Source organism: Oncorhynchus clarkii, chromosome 7 (assembly GCF_045791955.1).
Source record: "Oncorhynchus clarkii lewisi isolate Uvic-CL-2024 chromosome 7, UVic_Ocla_1.0, whole genome shotgun sequence".
NCBI lineage: Eukaryota > Metazoa > Chordata > Actinopteri > Salmoniformes > Salmonidae > Oncorhynchus > Oncorhynchus clarkii.
This window is the reverse complement of record NC_092153.1, coordinates 74,071,233-74,094,358: the sequence shown is the minus strand read 5'-3', so window position 1 is coordinate 74,094,358 and position 23,126 is coordinate 74,071,233. Positions and strand designations below refer to the sequence as shown.

The following is a 23,126-nucleotide window of genomic DNA, read 5'->3' as shown; positions in this document are numbered from 1 at the left end:
ATATCAGTTATATTCACTAAAATGTCATTTGTGTGCTTGTGGTTACGTTTGTTACCTACTGTCAAACTGCATTGGATAAAGTAGAATTTCTGAGTAAAATGAAGGTAGACATTTTAGAAACATGAACGTTCTCTTTGCAGTCGTCTCCGCATTTTAAACCATTGCAACATAACGTTAGCATTTATGACTTTTTCTATTCCAAATGGTTCTCTCAGGTCCATGATAAGAAATAAAGAAGCCAATCGCATGCAATCTTAATTCTATTCATTAATCCTCAAACGCAGTTATTTATTTAACCGATGAAGGATAATGGAAGCGGAATCTTCATCAATGCTTTGCATATACTCGTAAACAAGGTCAAACGCGAACAGCAGAATGTAGCCTAAAATCTCTATAATCGAAAGAAAAGTACATTCTGAAACCGCTATCGAATGTTGGTTGATTATAATAAAATACGATCTGATCACATACATGAAAAGCCTATTCTTCTCGCCAAAATTCCCTTATTGATAATGACGAGCCATTCGAATAGATGGAATTTTCGTGAAGTGTGTCCTTGGCTATCCCCGTTCAAGAGTGCAGTTTTGAATTCGGGCTGCGCGGTATGAGGGACCAGGGGTAATACGAACAACCCTGTCCAATCCCTTGCCAGATCCTACAAGAACGACACCTCATATTCCATTCAATGACACTTTAGGTGGGGCTGACCTCTGTCGTATTCCCTGGTATGGGGCACTAGAGACCCCGTGTAGCTAAGTTTGGCTGCTCTGTTTCGGTATGTAAACGAAGGCTTTCCCCTTTGCGTTGAAAATACATACATAAAAACATTCAAGCAATATAATCCCTCTATAAAATAATCAAATAAATCCTCGGCCTTTTCATTTAATTACTTGAGCATTTCCCCCATATTGTAGACACGGGTCCGCTTTTTGTATAAAATTCTCTCCCGAATCAATCCATTCTACCGACACTTGCGATCACTCCCGTGTGCCACAACTACACATGGCAAAATCCGAATGCGCTTCAGCAACCCTTCCTAGAAAAAAGTCACGCCCTCTTGGCATAGACAACAGCTAAATTCGGCGCCCTATTTGACCAATGGCTTGCTCGTACAGCAATGCTGTCCTTTGACAGGCACTTCATTGACCAATAATATATTGGAGGTAGGACATCAGTCCAAAACCCGCCCTAGTAATTGAGCCCCTGCTTCATTGCCCGTGAAACCCCGTGGCACCGTTGTGTGTCAGACAGTTTCGCTGGGACCCGCGATCTATGCCGGCGAAGAGGGGGATGGGCGCCACTGCGAATGTTAGGACCGGAGACAGAATCATAGCCCTGTACTACTACCACATAGAGCTGCATATACCCCTTTATAAATATCGATTGTAAATAATATACAGCACCATAATAAATGGATTAAACCTCCCTGGATTCAACATATACACTCGATGGAAATACGGTGCCCAAGCAGGACAGGGAATTAAACGTTCAACCTTTACGTGGGGGAGATTTAGAAGTTTGTTTCCTACCCCAGAAGAGGGAGCTACCAAGGGGGGCAAAGATAACAGGAGACTCCGAGGCCGAGTTGGAGGCCTGGTTCGATTTGATGTTGGAATACTCGAAGATCTGCAGACAACACAGGAGGATACTTAGTTCGTACTGGGTTGGAATGTCTCACTAGGTGAGTGGTTTAGTCATGTTAAATGTGTATTATAGGTTGATTTACTTGTGTATTTTCAACGTTTTAGTTGAAACACATTGGATTGCTTGCTGTCTTTCACTATCATAACGTCATCACAAATTCTGTGCTAACTAAACCTGTTAACTTATCAAATGCAACTGTTCACTTTGTTAATCCTTCTTTTGCTAATATTCCTGTTATTGTCTCATGTCGCAAAGCAGTTGATGTATGCAATGGTTGTCCTTGGTTTTGGCCATGTAACCACATCCATTGCAATTATTTGATAGTTAGCTAACTAGGCTAGCCAACGTTTACCTGATTATAAACTATGTTCATTCCTGTTATGATCACTTGAAACATTGTATTCTTAGTTATACATTTATGATTTTTCGTGAGTTTGACTTTACTAACTCAGCATTGAACGCATTGTATTCATTAACACCATTTCCAATGTACCTACGGTTTCAACTTGTAATAATAACGTTAGTTGGTTCCCACGATGGCTGAACAGCTGAATAACATCACCTTTCTTGTTCTCACTAAATTGATTATTGCCTTGTTTTAGCTTTACTATTATATCTAGTTATTTTAACTAACGTAAGTATTATTATTAGTTATATTACATTTTCTCTTGAAGTGACTGGCCACGTAGTGATTGGTTTTATACTACATTAGAATAAAACACTCTTCAAGAGGACATTCTTCTTATTGCCCGTGGTCTGGTGCTTATTAGTTAGCCAACTAAGATTGGCAAAATAGGTTGCTTACAAGCGGCTTGACTAACTAATAGCGTAGATGGCTGCGTGTGGATTGGAATCATCGGCTTGATACGTTGCTTTTCTTGGCAGCTGTCTATATATTTATTAGTAGCTTTGGAGAAAAAATAGAGGTAAATGTCCCTAAGGTAGATAACTACCTAGTTGACCAGACTAGTAAGGCTTTTGGGACATTTTCCAGTTGTTTGTGTCCACACTTGATTCACAGTATTTCGTTCTGTCCGAGTTATGACATGGTGCATATTTTTACAGCTTTGCATTCATTGATTTAGGCTATCCCCCTTTCGGGTTATGTATTCACAGTTAGCCAATACTGTAACTGTACTATTGTTAGGGCAACACTAGATGCGTTTGAGTTCATGGCGTGTGAAGTGTTTATTTGTTTTGTGTTAAAATATATATATATATATGCGCGCTACATAAGATTGGGCCACTTAACATTTTTACTTTATGGATTAAAGCTAATAGAAAGCCATATCTAGAGTAGTGACTTATTTTTCTAATTTACCAACCACCAACGTCTGTGGCGGATAAGAGAAATGGGTGGTATTTTTGAGTGGAGCTCGCGTTTCCTTTGGACCGAAAATTGTAGCGAGAGAATGGAATGGCTGTAGACTCGGATATCGAGCTTTCAGCTTTGCTAAATTTGATTTTACACTGTTGTTTTGGCCTGTTTAACCGTCCGTCTATGTTGGACAATGAATACATTGGTAATGACCGATATGAGGAATTCGAGGGACAATTGCTTCACTTAGTTGCCACCAATGTAGACTAATTAGTCTTTACAATCTTTCAAGAGACTTGATTTGGACAAGCCCGCCCAGTTTATTTTTAGATCTAACCGGATAAAGCTATCTTGTTGACGTAGTTGTTCTGCATAGTATGCTGACTGATCTTATGTCATTTTGTGTATTGGCTGGCAGCTGTTGGAATGTTTCACTAATGCGTTGTTATAATATAAAAGGGCCACTGCTTGTGGGGTAGCCGCTTAATCGTATTCGTGTTGAGCTCCCAGACCGAGAGCAGTGTAGTTGTGTGGGTAAAAGGTGATTGGGTAGTTGTGTGGGTAAATGCAAGGTAATATATTCTGCTGTTGATGAGCTAGCTCTGCTTAGAAACCTCCCCATTGTTACAACACAGCATGATATGCCTAACTACACATCAAGTGTTCCTGTTCCATATAACAGCAAAATATTCTTGCATATTTCCAGAAATAAAATGGAATGATAAAACCGTTCGGCTACCACGACCTATCCTATTTCAAACAGAATAGGCTGGATTTGAATGTTTTTGTTGGTCTGGAAGACTGCCTGCGGGTTGGCACAGCCTGGACTCGTTTTGATTGGTCCCGGGCTCGCATTCTCTGAATAACCTTGCCGCTGCCGTTCTGGCCTCATAACCATTGAAAACATGAGCCCCACACTCTCCCTCGCCGGACCCTTCTTTTTATCTAAAACAAACTGTGTGCTCACCGAGACAAACACACCAGTTCCTAAGAAACTCGTGGAGAATTGGGACACGGACACACAATGGCTCGCTTTGTTAACCCAATCTGCAAATACTGTGAAATGTGTACCTGGCCCTTTCATTGACCCGCCTCATATAGCCTCCCATTTTCTATTTGTCGACTTCTATTAAACAGGCTCACATTTTCCGCATTACATAAAGTTAGCCAACATAAATGTAAAAACATAACACAATCAACATACACGAGTTAACGTAAAAGGGTTGAATGAGTGATTCAGGAAGAGAAAATGGCTTCAGCTATACACAGTAGCCTATACTGTTAATGTGTTTAGCCTTGGCAATTTTGTCTTCGACAGTACTGTTGAATAACCTGCTTGGATTTCCCTTTGTGTGTGTCTGGAGGCTGTGGAATTCCCCCCAAAAGTGGGCCTCTCCAACGGTTGGAGATCTAAAGGAATGTGCAGAAGGGCAAGGTTAGTCTTAGCCTGATGACTCACACTAAATCCTTCCGTTGATCACTACATACTTCAGTCTGAGACTGCCATCATTGACGTTGTTTGTGGTGATGAGGGGCGCAGTACAAAACAAAGTCATCAGCGATTGGATTGTTTCTAACCAATCAGAGTATCAAAGCCAATGACGAATTTTCAAACTGCCACTTTACCCAAGTGTGTTCTTTCATCGGTTTTTGGACCAATCAGATGGCCCCGAATGTGTTCACATTTGGACAAGGGTTGGGGAGATACTCAGTTCCAGACCCATTGTGGAGAAGAAACTAATATCTGTGGGCGTGGTGTAGCATTTGACAGCCACAAGGAGTCTGGCAAGCCAGGCAAGGTTAGTCTGGCCTGATTCTGTGTTCCTATTAAAGTGCATAGCTAGCTATACACACAGCCCTAAAAGCACTGCAAGTGATCAGTAACTGTTGGGCAACAATGTGTTGTTGTAACTAATAGTTGGGTTAGCTGACAACATCATGAAAACGATGTGCACGCTTCAATGGGGCAGAAATCGGTGTTGTTGTAATTCTGGATGGTCAGATAACAACCAACAATGACAATAAACTGCCATGTGGGGAATTGTGATTAATTTCAGCTACTTTAATCTTGTTCTTGATACCATGTCTTGTTTTGAGGTGTTTTGACTGATTTCATGTCAATGCTAATATGGCAGAAATTCGCTAGCTAGCTAACCAACAACTGTAACAATGTATTTGACAGACAAGTGTTCATTGTGCAAATGTTTTTACCATTTCCAATAAACGTTGGAGTCTAAATATAGTTTATATGTTCAACAATCTAATCCAAACCCCTCGATTTTGTCTCTAAACAACTAATCCGTCTATATAAAACCAATCAGTGGAAGTTGCTGAGTTATTGATGTTTCTGGAATGTTGAACACCTTACCATGCGAGTAGATTAGCTAGGTTTCTATTAGCTAGAGACAGAATACTGGCCTGTTTCCAACAGAGGAAGACAGGATTCCAGCTTCGTCGTGTGCAGACTGCTTTAGGCCAGGGAAATGAAGACCTCCACTGACCATATACATGTTGATGGCACACTGTGTCATTACATGAAGGACAAGTGTGCCCCTTGACATGGTAATGTGGTGTATTTCTGCAGTCCCTGTTTTAAAAGTGTTGTTATATAGACATATCGAATTCACCGCTCAGAGAATTGAAAGACAGAAGCTTGGTTGTGAGAGACCTCTGTGGTTTGTACTTAACTACTTCCTTGTTTGTTAGTGATTTGCAATGGCTTTTAGTGAAGCCATTTCCTCGCCTAATAGTAAATGGGTCTCAACCACAGTTGCCTTTCCTGTCTCTGCACCTTTTTTACTGACCGGATGTGTGTTGTACTGTATCAGTTGGATATTGATTGCCTTTGGCACGTTGGTTGTTTTGCTCGTGTCCATGCCAGTGAAGGTTGCCTGAATTGTAATATGTATTTGCGCAAGGGTGTGTGTGTGTGGGGAACGGCCTGCATATGTGACTCTCTTTCTCGCTTACTCCTCCCTGCTCTCTCTTCTCCCCCCTCTCCACTGCTCTCTCTCCTCCCCCTCTCCACTGCTCTCTATCCTCCCCCTCTCCACTGCTCTCTGGCAGCTGCTCTGTGTTGTGTTGCTGGCTCATCTTGCACAATGGGGTTAAAAACAAGTCGCTGAGATGCCTGGCTCTCTGATTGGCCCAGGGGCTCTGAAGCTGCTCCAATGGCACCCGCCGATTCCTCAGCCCCGACCACTGCACTGGGGGAGCTGTGTTGGAGGGGGAGGAGGTGGCTGGTGGGGGAAAACAAGGCGGGGGAGCGAGCTACGTAATCATCTTGCACTCAAACTCTTCATTCTCCTCCTTTCTCTCGTTCTTTCTGGCTGGTTCCTCACTTAATGTTCTCTTTTCTTTGCTTTTGTGCTCTCATGCTCCGTCCTTCGCACTCTGTTCTCTTTTGTTCTGTCTCTCTTGGTCGAGGTCAGGGCTCTGTACAGGCCAGTGAAGTTCTTCCACATCGATCCCGACAAAACATTTCTGTATGGACCTCCCTTTGTCATGCTGAAACAGGAAAGGGCCTTTCCCAAACTTTTGCCACAAAGTTGGAAGCACAGAATCGTCTAGAATGTCATTGTATTCTGTAGCGTTTAGATTTCCCTTCCGTGGAACTTAGGGGCCTAGCCCGAACCATAAAAAACAGCCCCAGACCGTTATTCCTTCTCGACCAAACTTTTACAGTTGGCACTGTGCATTTGGGCAGGTAGCGTTCTCCTGGCTTTCGCCAAACCCAGATTCGTCCGATTGCCAGGTGGTGAAGCGTGATTCAGAGAACGCGTTTCCACTGCTACAGAGTCCAATGGCGGTGAGCTTTGAACCACTCCAGCCCATGCTTGGTATTGTGTATGGTGATCTTAGGCTCGTGTGTGGCAGCTCGGCCATGGAAACCCATTTCATGAAGCTCCCGACGAACAGTTATTGTTCTGACATTGCTTCCAGCGGCAGTTTGGAACTCTGTATTGAGGGTTGCAACCAAGGGCAGGCCATTTTTACGCGCAACGCACTTCATCTCCTGCCTGTCCCTTTCTGTGAGCTTGTGTGGCCTCCCACTTCCTGGCTGAGCCGTTGTTGCTCGACGTTTTCACTTCACAATAACAGCACTTACAGATGACCAGTGCAGCTCTAGTAGGGCAGAAATTTGATGAACTGACTTGTTGGACAGATGGTATCCTACGACGGTGCCACATTGAAAGTCATGGAGCTGTTCAGTAAGGCCATTCTACAGACAATGTTCTGCTATGTAGATTGCATGGATGTGTGATAAATTTGACACACCTGTCAGCAACGGTTGTGGCTGAAATAGCCGAATCCACTAATTTAAAGGGATGTCCACATACTTTTGTATATGCAGTGTTTTCCCCTCAAATGTGTGTCGGGGACAATAAAACAAGCTCAAGGTCAGAGTACTGACGAATTTGCCTTGGCCAGCTGAAACATTGCAAAACCTTGTGCATATTTCTGACACATGTTTAGACAAAGGGTGTTGTCGCACCCCCGAGAGCAAATAAGGAAGATGAATAAACTAAATAGGAGTCAGACCCTTCAACACCTACCTACCCACTGCAGCTGCCCACTTTTGTAATACGCAGCTGAAAACAAATGGGGAAATGGCTCACTGCTGCCAAGTTGTTCCTGCTCTAGCTGCCGCCTCCTGTGACCTGGAACTGAGGTTCCTGTTGGGGGGAGGGGTGCCTTTTTATTGCCTTGCTTCAGATTTGTCTCCTTCCCTTCCCAAAACTGGTTATGACTGAGTTGGAGGTTAGGCAGCACTAGCTGTTCCATTTACTTCCTCTTCACCAACACCAAGCAATGGTCTAAATGTTTTCACTCATCCATGCTTGCTTTATTGAATAGTGTATATTGTAATTTTTGTGCCTGTTTTAAATCATTTGTATTGTTGCATTTCCTGACCCCAAACAGAGTAGAATTGGTGGGCAACCGACTCTGTATTGGTAGCCCCTGTGTATAGCCTCACTACTGTTATTTTACTGCTGCTCTTTAATTATTTGTGCTTTTTTATTTTTTACTTATCTATTTTTTTTACTTGACACTCATTTTTCTTAACTGCATTGTTGGTTAAGGGCTTGTAAGTAATAATTTCACTGCAAGGTCTACACCTGTTGTATTCGGCGCATTTGACAAATAAAAATTGATTTGATAGGCTAAACCCAGGAACCCGAAGGCATGTCAAAATGGCCGCTCTGTTTTCTGTGTGACGCTGCGCCTGGTCTATCGTTAGCATACTATGCGTTTTCTGATGAACATCAGCGCGAGGTGGAGTGAAGGCTGACCGTCTGTCTCGCTGCATAAGCGCGTCAGCTAAAGGAGGAAATGGAAATGTCATGTAAATGTGTTCGTCATGGGAGAGAGAGAGAGAGAGAGACTGCTTGATGTTATGCTAGAACACGGGATTATCTGACAATGAGTGGTCAAGCCCTTGTTTCGTTCTTTTACTCAGGCTTCTGCGGACTATTTCATGAAGTACAGGGAGTGTATTAACTAAAGAGACTTACTCAGACTCACTGCCTTTTTCATTTATTTTAATTACTCCCTTTTTTGATGTGAAAATTCCACCCTGACACCCATGGAGCAGGCTGATGCAAAAATAGAAGGCAGACATTAGTGAAGTGACCACAAGTCAAGCACTGTGCCCAGCCAACAAGTTCCAACAAATGTAAGAAAGTAGCCATCCCATGATGAATGTGGACTGTTGCTTTGTATGGCCCTATAAACATTACTCTAAACAAATGGTTTGCTACCTCAACGTCGAGAAGCAGACTCAATGAGCAGCTCTTGTGTCAGTCTGACTAATAGAAAGTGATAGGTCAGACTGAGATGTTGTGTATACAAAAATCCATATGATGATTAAATTGCCTGAATTGATGCATGAATGTTAGTTATAACAATGTGCTCCAGTTTTTTATTTGAATGACCCTTTAAACTATTATCCATCAATCATCCATAATGAACGACATCAGCAAAATGCCTGCGATATGTGATCTTTATGGTCGGTGTCGATAATCTTCTGTTTATCGTCCCAGTTCTATTGTGAACCCAAACCAGCATCTCTTCCCTTTCCCTCAGGCATCTCTTCCCTTTCCCTCTAAACGAAGTGGATAGTGCTAAAACAATGACTGCAAGAATCAGATTTTCCAATGTCAAGTAGCTGCAAGTAGCCCCCCCCGCGATATGTGATCTTTATGGTCGGTGTCGATAATCTTCTGTTTATCGTCCCAGTTCTATTGTGAACCATAAACCAGCATCTCTTCCCTTTCCCTCAGGCTCTCTTTCTCTCTCCTCTTCTGCCCCAGTGGACAGTGGCTTGGTTTGTTTGCTTCCGAAACAGATGATTGATTTTGTAACACATTGGCCCTTCTGTCGGCCTGCTCCCTTTTTATTTTTCCATTGTGTCCCCCTCATCCCCACTCTGGTCCTGGTCCATTCAGACAGCTGGACATTGTTGTGTTAATGGCAGGCTGCAATGCGCTTCTCGCTGCTTGACCGCATGGCATGAGAACCGTCAGATCATGATATTGGTGTTCTGATCTGATGACACAATGGCTGACCAAAATTGGAGTTGAAATCGCGGTTTAGCCATTTGACTTTGAGGCGCTGTCTCAACAGCTAGCCTATATCACGATATCAAAAAAGAATGAGTGTTGGGACTCAGTTCGTTGGATTATTAACATGATACCTCGTCTCAGTATCCCATGTTTACTTTCAGGGGGTTGCTTTTAGCAGGAGGCTGGGTGGGGTCCTATTTGATGCAGAAATGTTTTTCTGCTTTGTAATTGTGTTGTGAGACCAGGAGACTGTCGCTGTGGGGAACAATTGGGTTGTGCTTATAGCAGACAGTTGTGATATTCAAAGAGGATGAGAGAGATGGAGGAGCTGTTATCATGCATACTGTACTTTCTCTCTCACTTTCTCTTTCCCCCGTTATTTTCATGTGGAAGGGTTGCATAAATGACTAGTGACTTCTGCCAAATATCGTGTGGGATTCCAGAGAGGAGCTTTACTATCTACCTGCTTCAAGAACCTTAGACTCCCTTGTTTATTTTCTATTTTTCTAAAAACAGAAAAATATTTCTTATTGAGGCCTTCATTTCCTACTAGTTTCCCAGAATCTAGCTATTCCTCTTTTGATCAATGTTCTGTTAGTGATGTATTTTTTTTAAACATCACATCACCCACCGCAGATGTTCTTTCAATGCAACTCAGCCAGTACCATGTGCATCAAAATGTAATCTCCAGGGTTGAGGTCAATTTCAATTCTTGTCAATAGCAGAGAGGTGCATGAAGATGGCGGCCTCCATGCATTTGCCACAAATTCCTCATTTTGCTAAGTTCGCCGTTGCTCTCTTTTACTATTTTTGTTGTTGTTGTATGGTTATCAGCAGAGTATACATGATCCCAATGTTGGCTTCAAGACAATGGCAGTTTGAAAAAAATAAAAAGTAGATTGTGCCGATTTGTGGGGACATTTAAACCATGTCGTGCGCCGTAGTTTAAAAACGAAGTGGATAGTGCTAAAACAATGACTGCAAGAATCAGATTTTCCAATGTCAAGTAGCTGCAGTTAAAAAGACCCCCCCCCCCCCAGTAAAACATGCATTGCTAGGCTATGCCCAGTATTGAAGCACTGAAGTTTCGAAGCATTGAAACGCCAGATGATCCACCTTGTCATTTCAAGTCTATTTCTCAAACGTTCTGTGTGTGTGTGAAGTGGCTTGTGTTGTGCCAGGCTATTGTCTTCTGCTTCTATTAAAAGGTTCTGGTGTAAAAATACATTTGCTAACAAAATGCTTATGCCTCATCCACATCACCAAGGTTGAAAGTTTTGTACTTTTTTTTTTTTTTTTGAATCAGTAATATGAATGCGACATTGAAGAATACACACAGCCGGTGTGGTGTGGTTTTTGGGTGACGGAGATTTATTTTTTATCTCACCTTTATTTAACCAGGTAGACCAGTTGAGAACAAGTTCTCATTTACAACTGCGACCTGGCCAAAATAAAGCAAAGCAGTGCGACAAAAACAACAGAGTTACACATGGGATAAACAAAAGTACGGTCAATAACAATAGAAAAATCGGTATACAGTGTGTGCAAATGAAGTAAGGCAATAAATAGGCCAATAGTGGCAAAGTAATTTCAATTTAGCAATTTACACTGGAGTGATATGTGCAGATAATGACGTTCAAGTAGACTGTCAATTGGGCAAGAACCTGAAACCCAGCACCAATGCTCCTCAATGGCAACAGCGCAAGGGCAGGGAGTGGCACTATTTACAAATCGAAGAACACATTGCCCAAGTAGTTTTCACTCTGTCAATTCCTCTTCTCCTCAACCTTGACTCCTAAAACAGTGCTGAGGGAATTTCCAATTGTAAAAAAAAAAAAAACGTGTTCATTATGTCTAGGGCCTATTGAATGAGAGTACACACGGACCTGTCAACCTATTTCCTGAAATATGGGTGGCTGTGTGCAGGGTGAGCGGCACGGCTGCATCACTTCGCTTTGTTATGGCAGTGGGGGGGGGGGGGGGGTGTGTGTGTGTCTATGTTTTGGTCAAGCGGTGCAGTGCTTACTCTGCCTGCTAGGCTGTTTCTAGGTGTTCAGCTGTTTGTGTGTGAGTGTTTGTCTGTAAACATCCTGTTTCCTCTACCTTCTTGTGGCGGCTTACGTACACTATATCCCACCAGGGACACGTGAGCACCTAAATCATATAAATATTAAAAGGAATCAAAATAATTTATTACCAGATGGTACAAGCACTTCTAGCAGAGCTCAACTGTGTCTGGAGAGTGAAAGAGGGAGGGGAGTGAAGGACAGGCAGGGAAGAGAGAAACAGGAGGAAGAGGGATGGAGGGAGGTAAAGGATTCCTCTGTGCTGTTCATTTTATCACCCCCACGGACTCCTCCAAAATGGCCTCTGTTCCAGTGAAGTGAAAAGACTTTGAGCCCGCTGGTAATTTGAGCCTGCTATTCAAGGCTGGGGGGAGCAAACAAGGGAGGGAGGAAGGAAGGAAGGGGGAGAGGTAAGAGAGGCCCTTCTGGAATATACCTCTCAGTTCATTGTTGTTTTGGAACGAGTCCCAAAGGTGAACTCCCTTTGAGGCCTAGCAGGGAACCAGCTATTTCTGTCCCAAAAATGTATCTCTTGTACAGCTTTCTCACTACTAACAGTCAAGTTGTTTCTAATAAGCTCTTATTTTCTCTATGGCTCTCTGGCCATATGCTATGGGGTTTCCTTTTTCTTCTTAAAGTCACTTACTCTTAACTCTTTGTATGACCTTGCATAACTTTACATATTACATAACTTTTCCCTAAAGTACAATTTTAGGATTGTACATACTAGATAGACAATCCCCATCCAGGCAAAACACTGTTTCTTACTGCAGCCTAGCCTACTGTATTTGCACAAGATAAAGCCTTTTATAGAAAAGAAAAGTAACAAAGTCCCTCAGATTTAAAGGGGATTTCAACTCAGAAGTGTAAAATTGGAATGTTCTGTACCGTAAACACTTTGTATATTGTTCTTATCAAACCAAACACAAGGTTTGAATCTGTTTGTAGCAGAGCAACGCACACATCTAGGGCCACACCTTTCCACTATTGTATTTGGATTGATGTTTTCTGGGCAACAACCACTCTGAGAAAGAGTGCATATTTTTCCGCAGTCGTCACTGTACGGCTAGAAACTACCCAGAGTTAACTGACCTTGACGTTAGTGGAGGGAGCTAGGCTATTAGGTAATCCATTGTTGTTGCCTAGATGCTGGTAACTAGCCACTGGGAATGCATGCATGCAAGCTAGCGTTAGCGTAGCTAAGGGACCAGTTCAGAAATGCCATGCATCTCAGTACTTTGACCAGGCTACCAATTACTGGACTCACCCCAGTAGAACAATGCGCTTTATACAAGGATGGGTCATAAAGTCTGCGTGTAGTGTCGTCTTCATTGTGCAAACCAATATTAGCTGCATTATCGCCAGTGTTACGTGTTAAAACCACTTCCTTGTGTGTGCGACAGTGTGTGTACATTAGAGTACATTCACGTAATTTCATGACTGAGTTTTAAGATGACCTTGCTCTATGCCAGATCCTCTCCCGCTCTCTGCTGCTGGGTTCACACGCTCCCAGGGCTGGTTCTTCTTTCTGCAGCCTCAGTCTGCTGCCTGCCTGCCTGCCTGCGAGGTGGCTGGGCGGATGAGACAGAGCACGAGAGAGTCAGAGGAGTGTTGCTCAGTGTTCCAGAGTTGTTGTCGTGGTGTATGGATCATATGACAGCCGACTGGATGACTCACCCTTGTGATGTCTGGGCAAACACCGCCCCCGCTGGTTCTCCTTGGTACTGCAGGCGAGAGGCCCAGTTAGAGCTCCCACTGTAGGGGTGGTGGAGGTGGTGATTGTCTGTTGTTCTGTCTGTTGTTTTTCTCCACACTGGATATATAGCATCACGGGATATATAGCACCACGGGGTGTATAGCACCACGGGATATATAGCACCATGGGGTGTATAGCACCACGGGGTGTATAGCACCACGGGGTGTATAGCACCACGGGGTGTATAGCACCACGGGGTGTATAGCACCACTGGCCTGAGCGTCACTTTGACATGTTGGTCATTTAGCAAACCCTCTTATCCACAGCCTACGGTTAGTAACCCATTGAGCCCTGGTCAACAGTAGTGCACTATATAGGGAATAGTGTGCCATGCAGACCGACTCCACTCCTGGCAGTCATTGCTGTTGTAACAAGGCCAATCTAGGTGGAGCAGCCTGCATGACTCAGCATACTGTTTGTTCTATGTGAAGTATTATAGGTGGCTCTTTGACATTTCCCGTGTGTGTGTGTGTGTGCCTGTGCTGCATGCGAGTGTGTACGGGAACACATGTCAAAGAGAGCTTCTTGTAATGAACACTGGTTCCTCATCTGATTTGAGTTTGGAACACCCCTTTGTTATGAACCTGTTGAAGTATCAGATGTTAGTTTTGACCATGTCATTGCTGTTACCATTCTTATCCAACTTGCCTAAGATGAAGGCCTAGGTGCCAACTCATGGTCCTGAAAGTCACGTTCATTGTTCACACACACTTACAGAACACGACCAGCAGTTTGCCAGCGTTGTTTTTGTTTTGTTGAGAGGGTTCTTTGTTTAGTTGAGGCAGAGTAATGCTGTTTCTACCTCTGTAGTCCTTTTTAGGCTTGTTTTGTCGAGGACTCGCAAGGATTTAGTATGACCTCTGAGTTGGGATGACTCACGATAGTTCATTGAGAATCCAAATGGTCCAGTGGTGTGTCATCAGCGGGGGACGCAGCTTTTTGCTTCATTGCCAGCTTGTATTTATAATGGTGTTTTGACCATGGAGGTTTTGCCTGGATCCTGCTGGGGCTTTACCAAACTCCCTCAGGTTCATAGGGTCAGAACTGTGTTTGCTGACTGTTCACTTGTTACTTTTGTGTGTGGGTCTGGTGTCTGTTTTTGGTGTCTGTGTTTTAGGGCTGTGACGGTCATGGAATTTGGACTAAAAGACACTACTCGGCTCCTGACTGCATGTGCTGCTGCTGCAGGGAGGGGGGCGTTGCCTCGAAATCTAATTTATTTATATAGCCCTTCGTACATCAGCTGATATCTCAAAGTGCTGTACAGAAACCCAGCCTAAAACCCAGCCTCGACAACTGAAAACTTGTTTGCTTAAACACCTCGCTTGTTTCAGCAAGGAGCAACGGTTTCGTTAAGTTGGAGAGTCTAGTCCATGTTAGAGCAGAAACAAATGCCTATAAATGCTGGGCGTCCCATCTTCAGTCACCTGTTCACTCCACACATTTATTAGAATAAGACATTTATTTTTGTATGTTTACGTTTAGTTTATATTCATGACGGCCTTCATCCATAACCGTCTGTTATACGGTAATTGTGCCAACCCTATGTCTGTGTGTAGGTAATTGTCTCACTAATTACCTCCCTCTTTCTCTCAGGTCTCCCCATGTCCGTGAGCCGTCGGCTGCGGCTTTGCGGCACCCCACCCCTAGAGTGGTCTGTCGCTGCAGTTCGGACCCCGTGATCCCTCTCCCGCCCCCCCCCTCCCCTCCCCTCCCCCCTCCTCCTCCCTCCCTCCCCTCCTTCCCCTCCTCATCGCTGTGCAGGACGTCATGAGCATAGTAATCGCGCTGGGAGTCACCACACCAGAAACGTCCTACTCAGATATGGCTGCTGGATCAGAGTGAGTACCGCGCGGGCGGGGTGGAGGGAGGGAGTACCGCGCGGGCGGGGTGGAGGGAGGGAGTACCGCGCTGGCGGGGTGGAGGGAGGGAGTACCGTGCGGGCGGAGGAGGTGTGGGGGTGAGAATGCACGCATCCTTCTTCACCATCTAGAAATAGACTTGTCAACTATGGTGAAAGCCTTTCTCTTGCATTGTAAAAATAAACAAGGTGCACTGATGCACTTAACCACCACATACATCACATACTGTAACTGAATAGTGATGATGCCAAGGCTAAATCAGACAAGTATTGAAATAGGAGCCCAACAGTCCACTGTTCTGCAGAACACTGTGAAGAAATGTCCCCAGAAACCACAGGGAAATGGACCTGAACCCAGCGTTGTTGCTACACTGTAGGTGGGACAGATGAAATTGACCTGAGCCCAGCACTGCTGTAGGTGAGACAGATGAAATGGACCTGAGCCCAGCACAGCTGTAGGTGAGACAGATGAAACGGACCTGAACCCAGCACTGCTGTAGGTGAGACAGATGAAATGGACCTGAACCCAGCACTGCTGTAGGTGAGACTATGGAATGGACCTGAGCCCAGCACTGCTGTAGGTGGGACAGATGAAATGGACCTGAGCCCAGCACAGCTGTAGGTGAGACTATGGAATGGACCTGAGCCCAGCACTGCTGTAGGTGAGACTATGGAATGGACCTGAGCCCAGCACTGCTGTAGGTGAGACAGATGAAATGGACCTGAGCCCAGCACAGCTGTAGGTGAGACTATGGAATGGACCTGAACCCAGCACTGCTGTAGGTGAGACTATGGAATGGACCTGAGCCCAGCACTGCTGTAGGTGAGACTATGGAATGGACCTGAGCCCAGCACTGCTGTAGGTGAGACAGATGAAATGGACCTGAACCCAGCACTGCTGTAGGTGAGACAGATGAAATGGACCTGAACCCAGCACTGCTGTAGGTGAGACAGATGAAATGGACCTGAACCCAGCACTGCTGTAGGTGAGACAGATGAAATGGACCTGAACCCAGCACTGCTGTAGGTGAGACAGATGAAATGGACCTGAACCCAGCACTGCTGTAGGTGAGACTTTGGAATGGACCTGAGCCCAGCACTGCTGTAGGTGAGACTATGGAATGGACCTGAGCCCAGCACTGCTGTAGGTGAGACAGATGAAATGGACCTGAACCCAGCACTGCTGTAGGTGAGACAGATGAAATGGACCTGAGCCCAGCACTGCTGTAGGTGAGACTATGGAATGGACCTGAGCCCAGCACTGCTGTAGGTGAGACTATGGAATGGACCTGAGCCCAGCACTGCTGTAGGTGAGACAGATGAAATGGACCTGAACCCAGCACTGCTGTAGGTGAGACAGATGAAATGGACCTGAGCCCAGCACTGCTGTAGGTGAGACTATGGAATGGACCTGAGCCCAGCACTGCTGTAGGTGAGACAGATGAAATAGACCTGAGCCCAGCACTGCTGTAGGTGAGACAGATGAAATGGACCTGAACCCAGCACTGCTGTAGGTGAGACAGATGAAATGGACCTGAACCCAGCACTGCTGTAGGTGAGACAGATGAAATGGACCTGAACCCAGCACTGCTGTAGGTGAGACTATAGAATGGACCTGAGCCCAGCACTGCTGTAGGTGAGACTATGGAATGTAGCTGGATCAGGCCTCCTTCCCCCTCTCCATACATGTCTTCTCCTCCTTCTCCCCCCCAACCTGACTCGAGGGGATTTCACTTCACATGGAAACAATTATAAACATAAAGCAGACAAGACATTTACAAAAAAAATCTCCTGCTGGGATGTAATATTTTCTTGTTTGAGATGGAGCGTTATGACATTTGAGATGATAATTCGGCAGTGCTTCGTGCACCAGGACTGTAGTTGTTAGGTGAAAGACAAGGTTGTTCTCTCCCACCGAGACCTCTGCTAAAGGGCAACGGGGGAGGTGCATAACACGCCATGATGGCGTCCAACATTCCATTTCCTGAATGGTCATCATTCTCCCAGGCTTTCCTTGGCTCTTGGGGGATGTTTTGGGCTGTGGTGCCATCTAGTGTACCGAACAGGCCTGGGAGATTTCACCCGCTGGTTGTTTACAAGCTTAGCTGCTGTATAAGTGGTTGAAGAAATGGCTTTCACCATAGTTAGCCTAAACATTTAGTCTTTCTAGATAAAAATGTTTCTTCTAACTTGTCCCATTATCTGGTTGTCTTTCTATCTTTAACTTCTACTTTTCTCCTGCTCTCTCTCACTCTCTCTCTCGCTCTCTCTCTCAGCCCTGAGTCAGTGGAAGCAAGTCCTGCCGTGAACGAGAAAAACTACCCCAACCACAACTGTGGGAGTGCACACAGTCATGGGTATCGAGGACTGCCATATACTGTGAGTACACGGCTCTCCTCCTCTATCACTATTAGTCTCTGTTCTATACTTATATCTACCTTCACTCTAATTATAGTCTCTGTTCTATACTTGGATATCTACCTTCACTCTAATTATAGTCTCTGTTCTATACTTAAATATCAACTTTCACTCTAATTATAGTCTCTGTTCTATACTTAGATATCTACCTTCACTCTAATTATAGTCTCTGTTCTATACTTGGATATCTACCTTCACTCTAATTATAGTCTCTGTTCTATACTTAAATATCAACCTTCACTCTAATTATAGTCTCTGTTCTATACTTATATCAACCTTCACTCTAATTATAGTCTCTGTTCTATACTTATATCTTACCTTCACTCTAATTATAGTCTCTGTTCTATACTTGGATATCTACCTTCACTCTAATTATAGTCTCTGTTCTATACTTGGATATCTACCTTCACTCTAATTATAGTCTCTGTTCTATACTTGGATATCTACCTTCACTCTAATTATAGTCTCTGTTCTATACTTAAATATCAACCTTCACTCTAATTATAAGCCAGTCTTTGTTATATACTTAGTTATCAACCTTCACTCTAATTATAAGCCAGTCTTTGTTATATACTTAGTTATCAATATTTCGGTCAAGTACCTTTTTGTAAGATGACTTTTTGCAGAAAACTAAATGAATTAGTCAGGTTGAGAGCACGTAAAGCCAGTACGGCTGCATGTGGAATCTTAGGTCAGAGAAGAAGGATAGTCCCTTACTACACAACAGTCTCACATATCCTAGACAAACCAAACAAACTCAAGTCAGCGCAATGTTGGAACTCTGTAATGCTGCTTGACACGTTCACACAGCGCCGCCTTGCGTTTTCAGCTAACAGGTTGTATTGTCATGTACCATTTGGTTTGTCCTCATTTTCATTCGTCTTCCATTTTCCGTTTCCTCTTCCTCCTTGTGCCTGAACACCTGTTGTTTGAAGATGCAACAGTCTTCCGTTGTGTGTTGTCAGGATCACAACTATGGCGCCCCCCCTCCCCCCACCCCACCCGCCTCCCCGCTCTCCCAAACCATCATTCCCCGCATGGAGCTCAACCCCGCCTCCCGCTACCATGACAACGCCACCAATGGCGGCCAGGAGGAGAACTCTGCCGACAGCGAAAGCTCGTCGGAGGAAGACGGGGCTGTGGCCAGCTGGTGCCACTGCAGCCTGACGCAGGATGGCTTCCTCATCAAGTGCGAGAGCTGCAGGTGAGATAACGTGTTCCTGAATATGTGTGTAGAAGTGCCGGATGATTTTATACGTTAGCTATATTTGTGTGCGTCGCCTCTTCTATTTGTCTTACATGAATACACAGACATAGTATAAGTCATATATTGATATAGCAGATCTGCAATTTCCTGGTTGTAATATTGTTCTGTGATTTCAGGGGGCTGGACAGAAGGAAAGGACTGTATGGCCAACGCAGGAAACCAGAAAATGTATCAGGTATTGTGAAGGGTACTTGACACAGACTGCATAACATGCATCTTAATGTCCGTCTTCCAAGTATTAAACACGCATACAGCCACAACATTAATGCTTTGGCAGTACGTACAGTTGAAGTCGGAAGTTTACGCATTAAAACTTGTTTTTCAACCACTCCACAAATTTCTTGTTCACAAACTATAATTTTGGCAAGTCGGTTAGGACATCTACTTTGTACATGACACAAGTAATTTTTCCAACAATTGTTTACAGACAGATTATTTCACTTATAATTCTCTGTATCACAATTCCAGTGGATCAGAAGTTTACATACGCTAATACGGAACCCAAACCGGCGTGCGCACATTTATTTTGTCCCCCCACACCAAACGCGATCACGGCACGCAGGTTAAAATATCAAAACAAACTCTGAACAAATTATATTAATTTAGGGACAGGTCGAAAAGCATTAAACATTTATGGCAATTTAGCTAGTTAGCTTCCACTTGCTAGCTAATTTGTCCTATTTAGCTAGCTTTCTGTTGCTAGCTATTTGTCCTGGGATATAAACATTAAGTTATTTTACCTGAAATGCACAAGGTCCTCTACTCCACCAATTAATCCAGACATAAAACGGTCAACCGAATCGTTTCTAGTCATCTCTCTTCCTTCCAGGCCTTTTCTTCTCTTGACTTTATATTGCAATTGGCAACTTTCATAAATTAGGTGCATTACCACCACTGACTTCGTTCGTCTTTCAGTCACCCACGTGGGTATAACCAATGAGGAGATGGCATGTGGGTACCTGCTTCTATCAACCAATGAGGAGATGGGAGAGGCAAGGCTTTCAGCGCGATCTGCGTCAGAAATAGAACTGATTTCTATTTTAGCCCTTGGCCACGCAGACGCTCGTTGGCGCGCACGAGCAGTGTGGGTGCAATAATTGAATAACAGACTTATTTTACAACGCTCGCACACGCAACGCAGGTGGTGTAGTCAGCCTGTTAGTTGACTGTCCCTTTAAACAGCTTGGAAAATTCCAGAAAATGATTTAATGGCTTTAGAAGCTTCTGATAGGCTAATTGACATCATTTGAGTCAATTGGAGGTGTACCTGTGGATGTATTTCAAGGCCTACCTTCATACTCAGTGTCTCTTTGCTTGACATCATGGGAAAATCAAAAGAAATGAGCTAAGACCTCAGAAACAAAAATGTAGACCTCCACAAGTCTGGTTCATCCGTGGGAGCAATTTCCAAACGCCTGAAGGAGGAGACGCGTTCTGTCTCCTAGAGATGATTGTGCTTTGGTGTGAAAAGTGCAAATCAATCCCAGAACAGCAGCAAAGGACCTCGTGAAGATGCTGGAGGAAACAGGTACAAAAGTTTCTATATCCACAGTAAAACAAGTCCTATATCGACATAACCTGAAAGGCCGCTCATCAAGGAAGAAGCCACTGCTCCACAACCGCCATAAAAAAGCCAGACTACGGTTTGCAACTGCACATGAGTACAAAGATCATACTTTTTGGAGGAATGTCCTTTGGTCTGATGAAAGAAAATATAACTGTTTGGCTATAATGACCATTGTTATGTTTGGAGGAAAAAGGGGGAGGCTTGCATGCCGAAGAACACCATCCCAACCGTGAAGCACGGGGGTGTCAACATCATGTTGTGGGGGTGCTTTGCTGCAGGAGGGACTGGTGCACTTCACAAAATAGATGCCATCATGAGGCAGGGAAATTATGTGGATATATTGAAGCAACATCTCAAGACATTAGTCAGGAAGCTTGGTCGCAAATGGGTCTTCCAAATGGACAATGACTTAAGCAAAATGGCTTAAGGACAACCATGTCAAGGTATTGGAGTGGCCATCACATAGCCCTGACCTCAATCCAATAGAACATTTGTGGGCAGACCTGAAAAAGCCTGTGTGAGCAAGGAGGCCTACAAACCTGACTCCGTTAGACCAGCTCTGTCAGGAGGAATAGGCCAAAACTCACCCAACTTATTGTGGGAAGCTGGTGGAAGGCTACCTGAAACGTTTGACCCAATTTAAACAATATAAAGGCAATACACTCAATTAGTATTTGGTAGCATGTAAACTTCTGACCCACTGGGAATGTGATGAAAGAAATAAAAGCTGCAATAAATCATTCTCTCTACTATTATTCTGGCATTTCACATTCTTAAAATAAATTGGTGATACTGACCTAAGACAGGGAATTTTTTACCAGGATTTAATGTCAGGAATTGTAAAATGGAGTTTAAATGTATTTGGCTAAGGTGTATGTAAACTTTCAACTTTAACTGTACATATATTTTGCCACTTGGCCTCAACCTCATGTAAACGCCATGGGCCAGTTTTCCTGGACACAGATTGAGCATAGGCCTGGACTAAGAAGATCAAAGGAGAATCTCTATTGAAGTAGCTTTTTAGTACTGGACTAGGCTTAATATTAGTCCAAGAAACCTAAGTGTTCACTGTTGACGGGCCCAGGTACCTGTGCATGCTCAAGTCTCTCTTCTTGTTTCTAGTGGGCGAGAGCAGTGCCACGGAGAGCGGCGACGAGGAGGTGTCGCCCGCCACAGTGTCCTACACGGCCACACAGCACACGCCCACCAGCATCACGCTCACTGTCAACCGCGTCAAGCGGAACAAGTCCAAAAAGAGGAAGAAGAGCACGGAGAAGGCCCGCGGAGTGCCCAAGGGCAAGAAGATCAAGGTTGGTACTAGGAAGCGAGGGCTCAATTAACACTGCAAAGAGTCCTACCTGTGTGCTAAATGTAGTGCTAGTGGAAGATGTCAGCCGCCACGTGGGCTAAATGTAGTGCTAGTGGAAGGTGTCAGCCGCCACGTGGGCTAAATGTAGTGCTAGTGGAAGGTGTCAGCCGTCACGTGGGCTAAATGTAGTGCTAGTGGAAGGTGTCAGCCGTCACGTGGGCTAAATGTAGTGCTAGTGGAAGGTGTCAGCCGCCACGTGGGCCAAATGTCGAGTTAGTGGAAGGTGCCAGACCCACTTGGGCTAAATGTAGTGGTAGCAGCGGCAAGTGTTGACAAAATGCCACACGAGCAAAGTTTGAAAAGGGTCTGAGTGTGCAAATGCATAACTCGCAGCTAGTAAGAGGACCAAGATCGCAAAGTTTCCTGTTTAACTTGCTTAGAAGGTTGATCTGACCGTACTCGTATATGTAATTGATAGTTTGATCAGATCAGATGATACTCGTGACTGGAAAAAAATGTGTTTTAATATGCCCAAAACAGATGTTGTCAAAATGACTCTTTTTTTATGTTTTTATTACTATTTTTTATAAGATAACAGGTAATTAATTACTGAGTAAAAATCGTATCAGGAAAATAACTACTTGGCACACCCCAGCTGAGTATGCCTATTTTCGACCTCTAAAGGCCAAGAGAGGAGTTGCAGTCTTTTTCTAGTGGCAGAAATAGTTATTTTTGGTACATTATTTTAGATTAAACTCCGAAATGTCTAAACGTTGATTACAGGCTGTCTGAAACTTTGTTTTAAAGTTGTAAGTGGACTCTGAAATGTGGCCAAAACGTTGAGTAAACAAGTGTCTGTCTTTACAGGCCTTCAGAGAAGGTTCTAGAAAGTCCATGAGGATGAAGGTAAGATTCGTTCACTCCTGAGGATCTTCTGTTTAGTTATATACCAATGTATACTACTACACATTTGAACTTCACAGCGTTAGTGTACAGTGGCTTGTGAAAGTATTCACCCCACTTGGCATTTTTCCTATTTTGTTGCGTTTTAACCTGGAATTAAAATATATTTGGGGTGGGATTTGTATCATATGATTTACACAACATGCCTACCACTTTGAAGATGCTAAATATTTTTCTTTGTGAAACAAACATGAAATAAGACAAAAAAACAGAACTTGCGCATGCATAACTATACACCCCCAAAGCCAATAGTTTGTAGAGCCACCTTTTGCAGGAATTACAGCTGCAAGTCTCTTGGGATGTGTCTCTCTCTGTAAGCTTGGCACATCTAGCCACTGGGATTTTTGCCCATTCTTCAAGGCAAAACTGCTCCAGCTCCTTCAAGTTGGAT

At 44.0% G+C, this 23,126-nt stretch overlaps 1 protein-coding gene across 1 annotated transcript in view; it reads left to right on the top strand.

Annotated features, from left to right (window-relative positions):
• Positions 1–1,250: 1,250 nt before the first annotated feature.
• The window catches only part of LOC139412679 (histone-lysine N-methyltransferase SETD5-like), a 34,997-nt gene continuing 13,121 nt past the window's right edge, over positions 1,251–23,126 (top strand). The window contains exons 1-7 of the mRNA XM_071159338.1: positions 1,251–1,681; positions 14,947–15,191; positions 17,488–17,590; positions 18,595–18,833; positions 19,013–19,071; positions 21,586–21,773; positions 22,640–22,678. Coding sequence (XP_071015439.1) covers positions 15,121–15,191; positions 17,488–17,590; positions 18,595–18,833; positions 19,013–19,071; positions 21,586–21,773; positions 22,640–22,678 — 699 coding nt within the window. The 5' untranslated portion in view covers positions 1,251–1,681; positions 14,947–15,120. The remainder of the gene's footprint in view (positions 1,682–14,946; positions 15,192–17,487; positions 17,591–18,594; positions 18,834–19,012; positions 19,072–21,585; positions 21,774–22,639; positions 22,679–23,126) is intronic.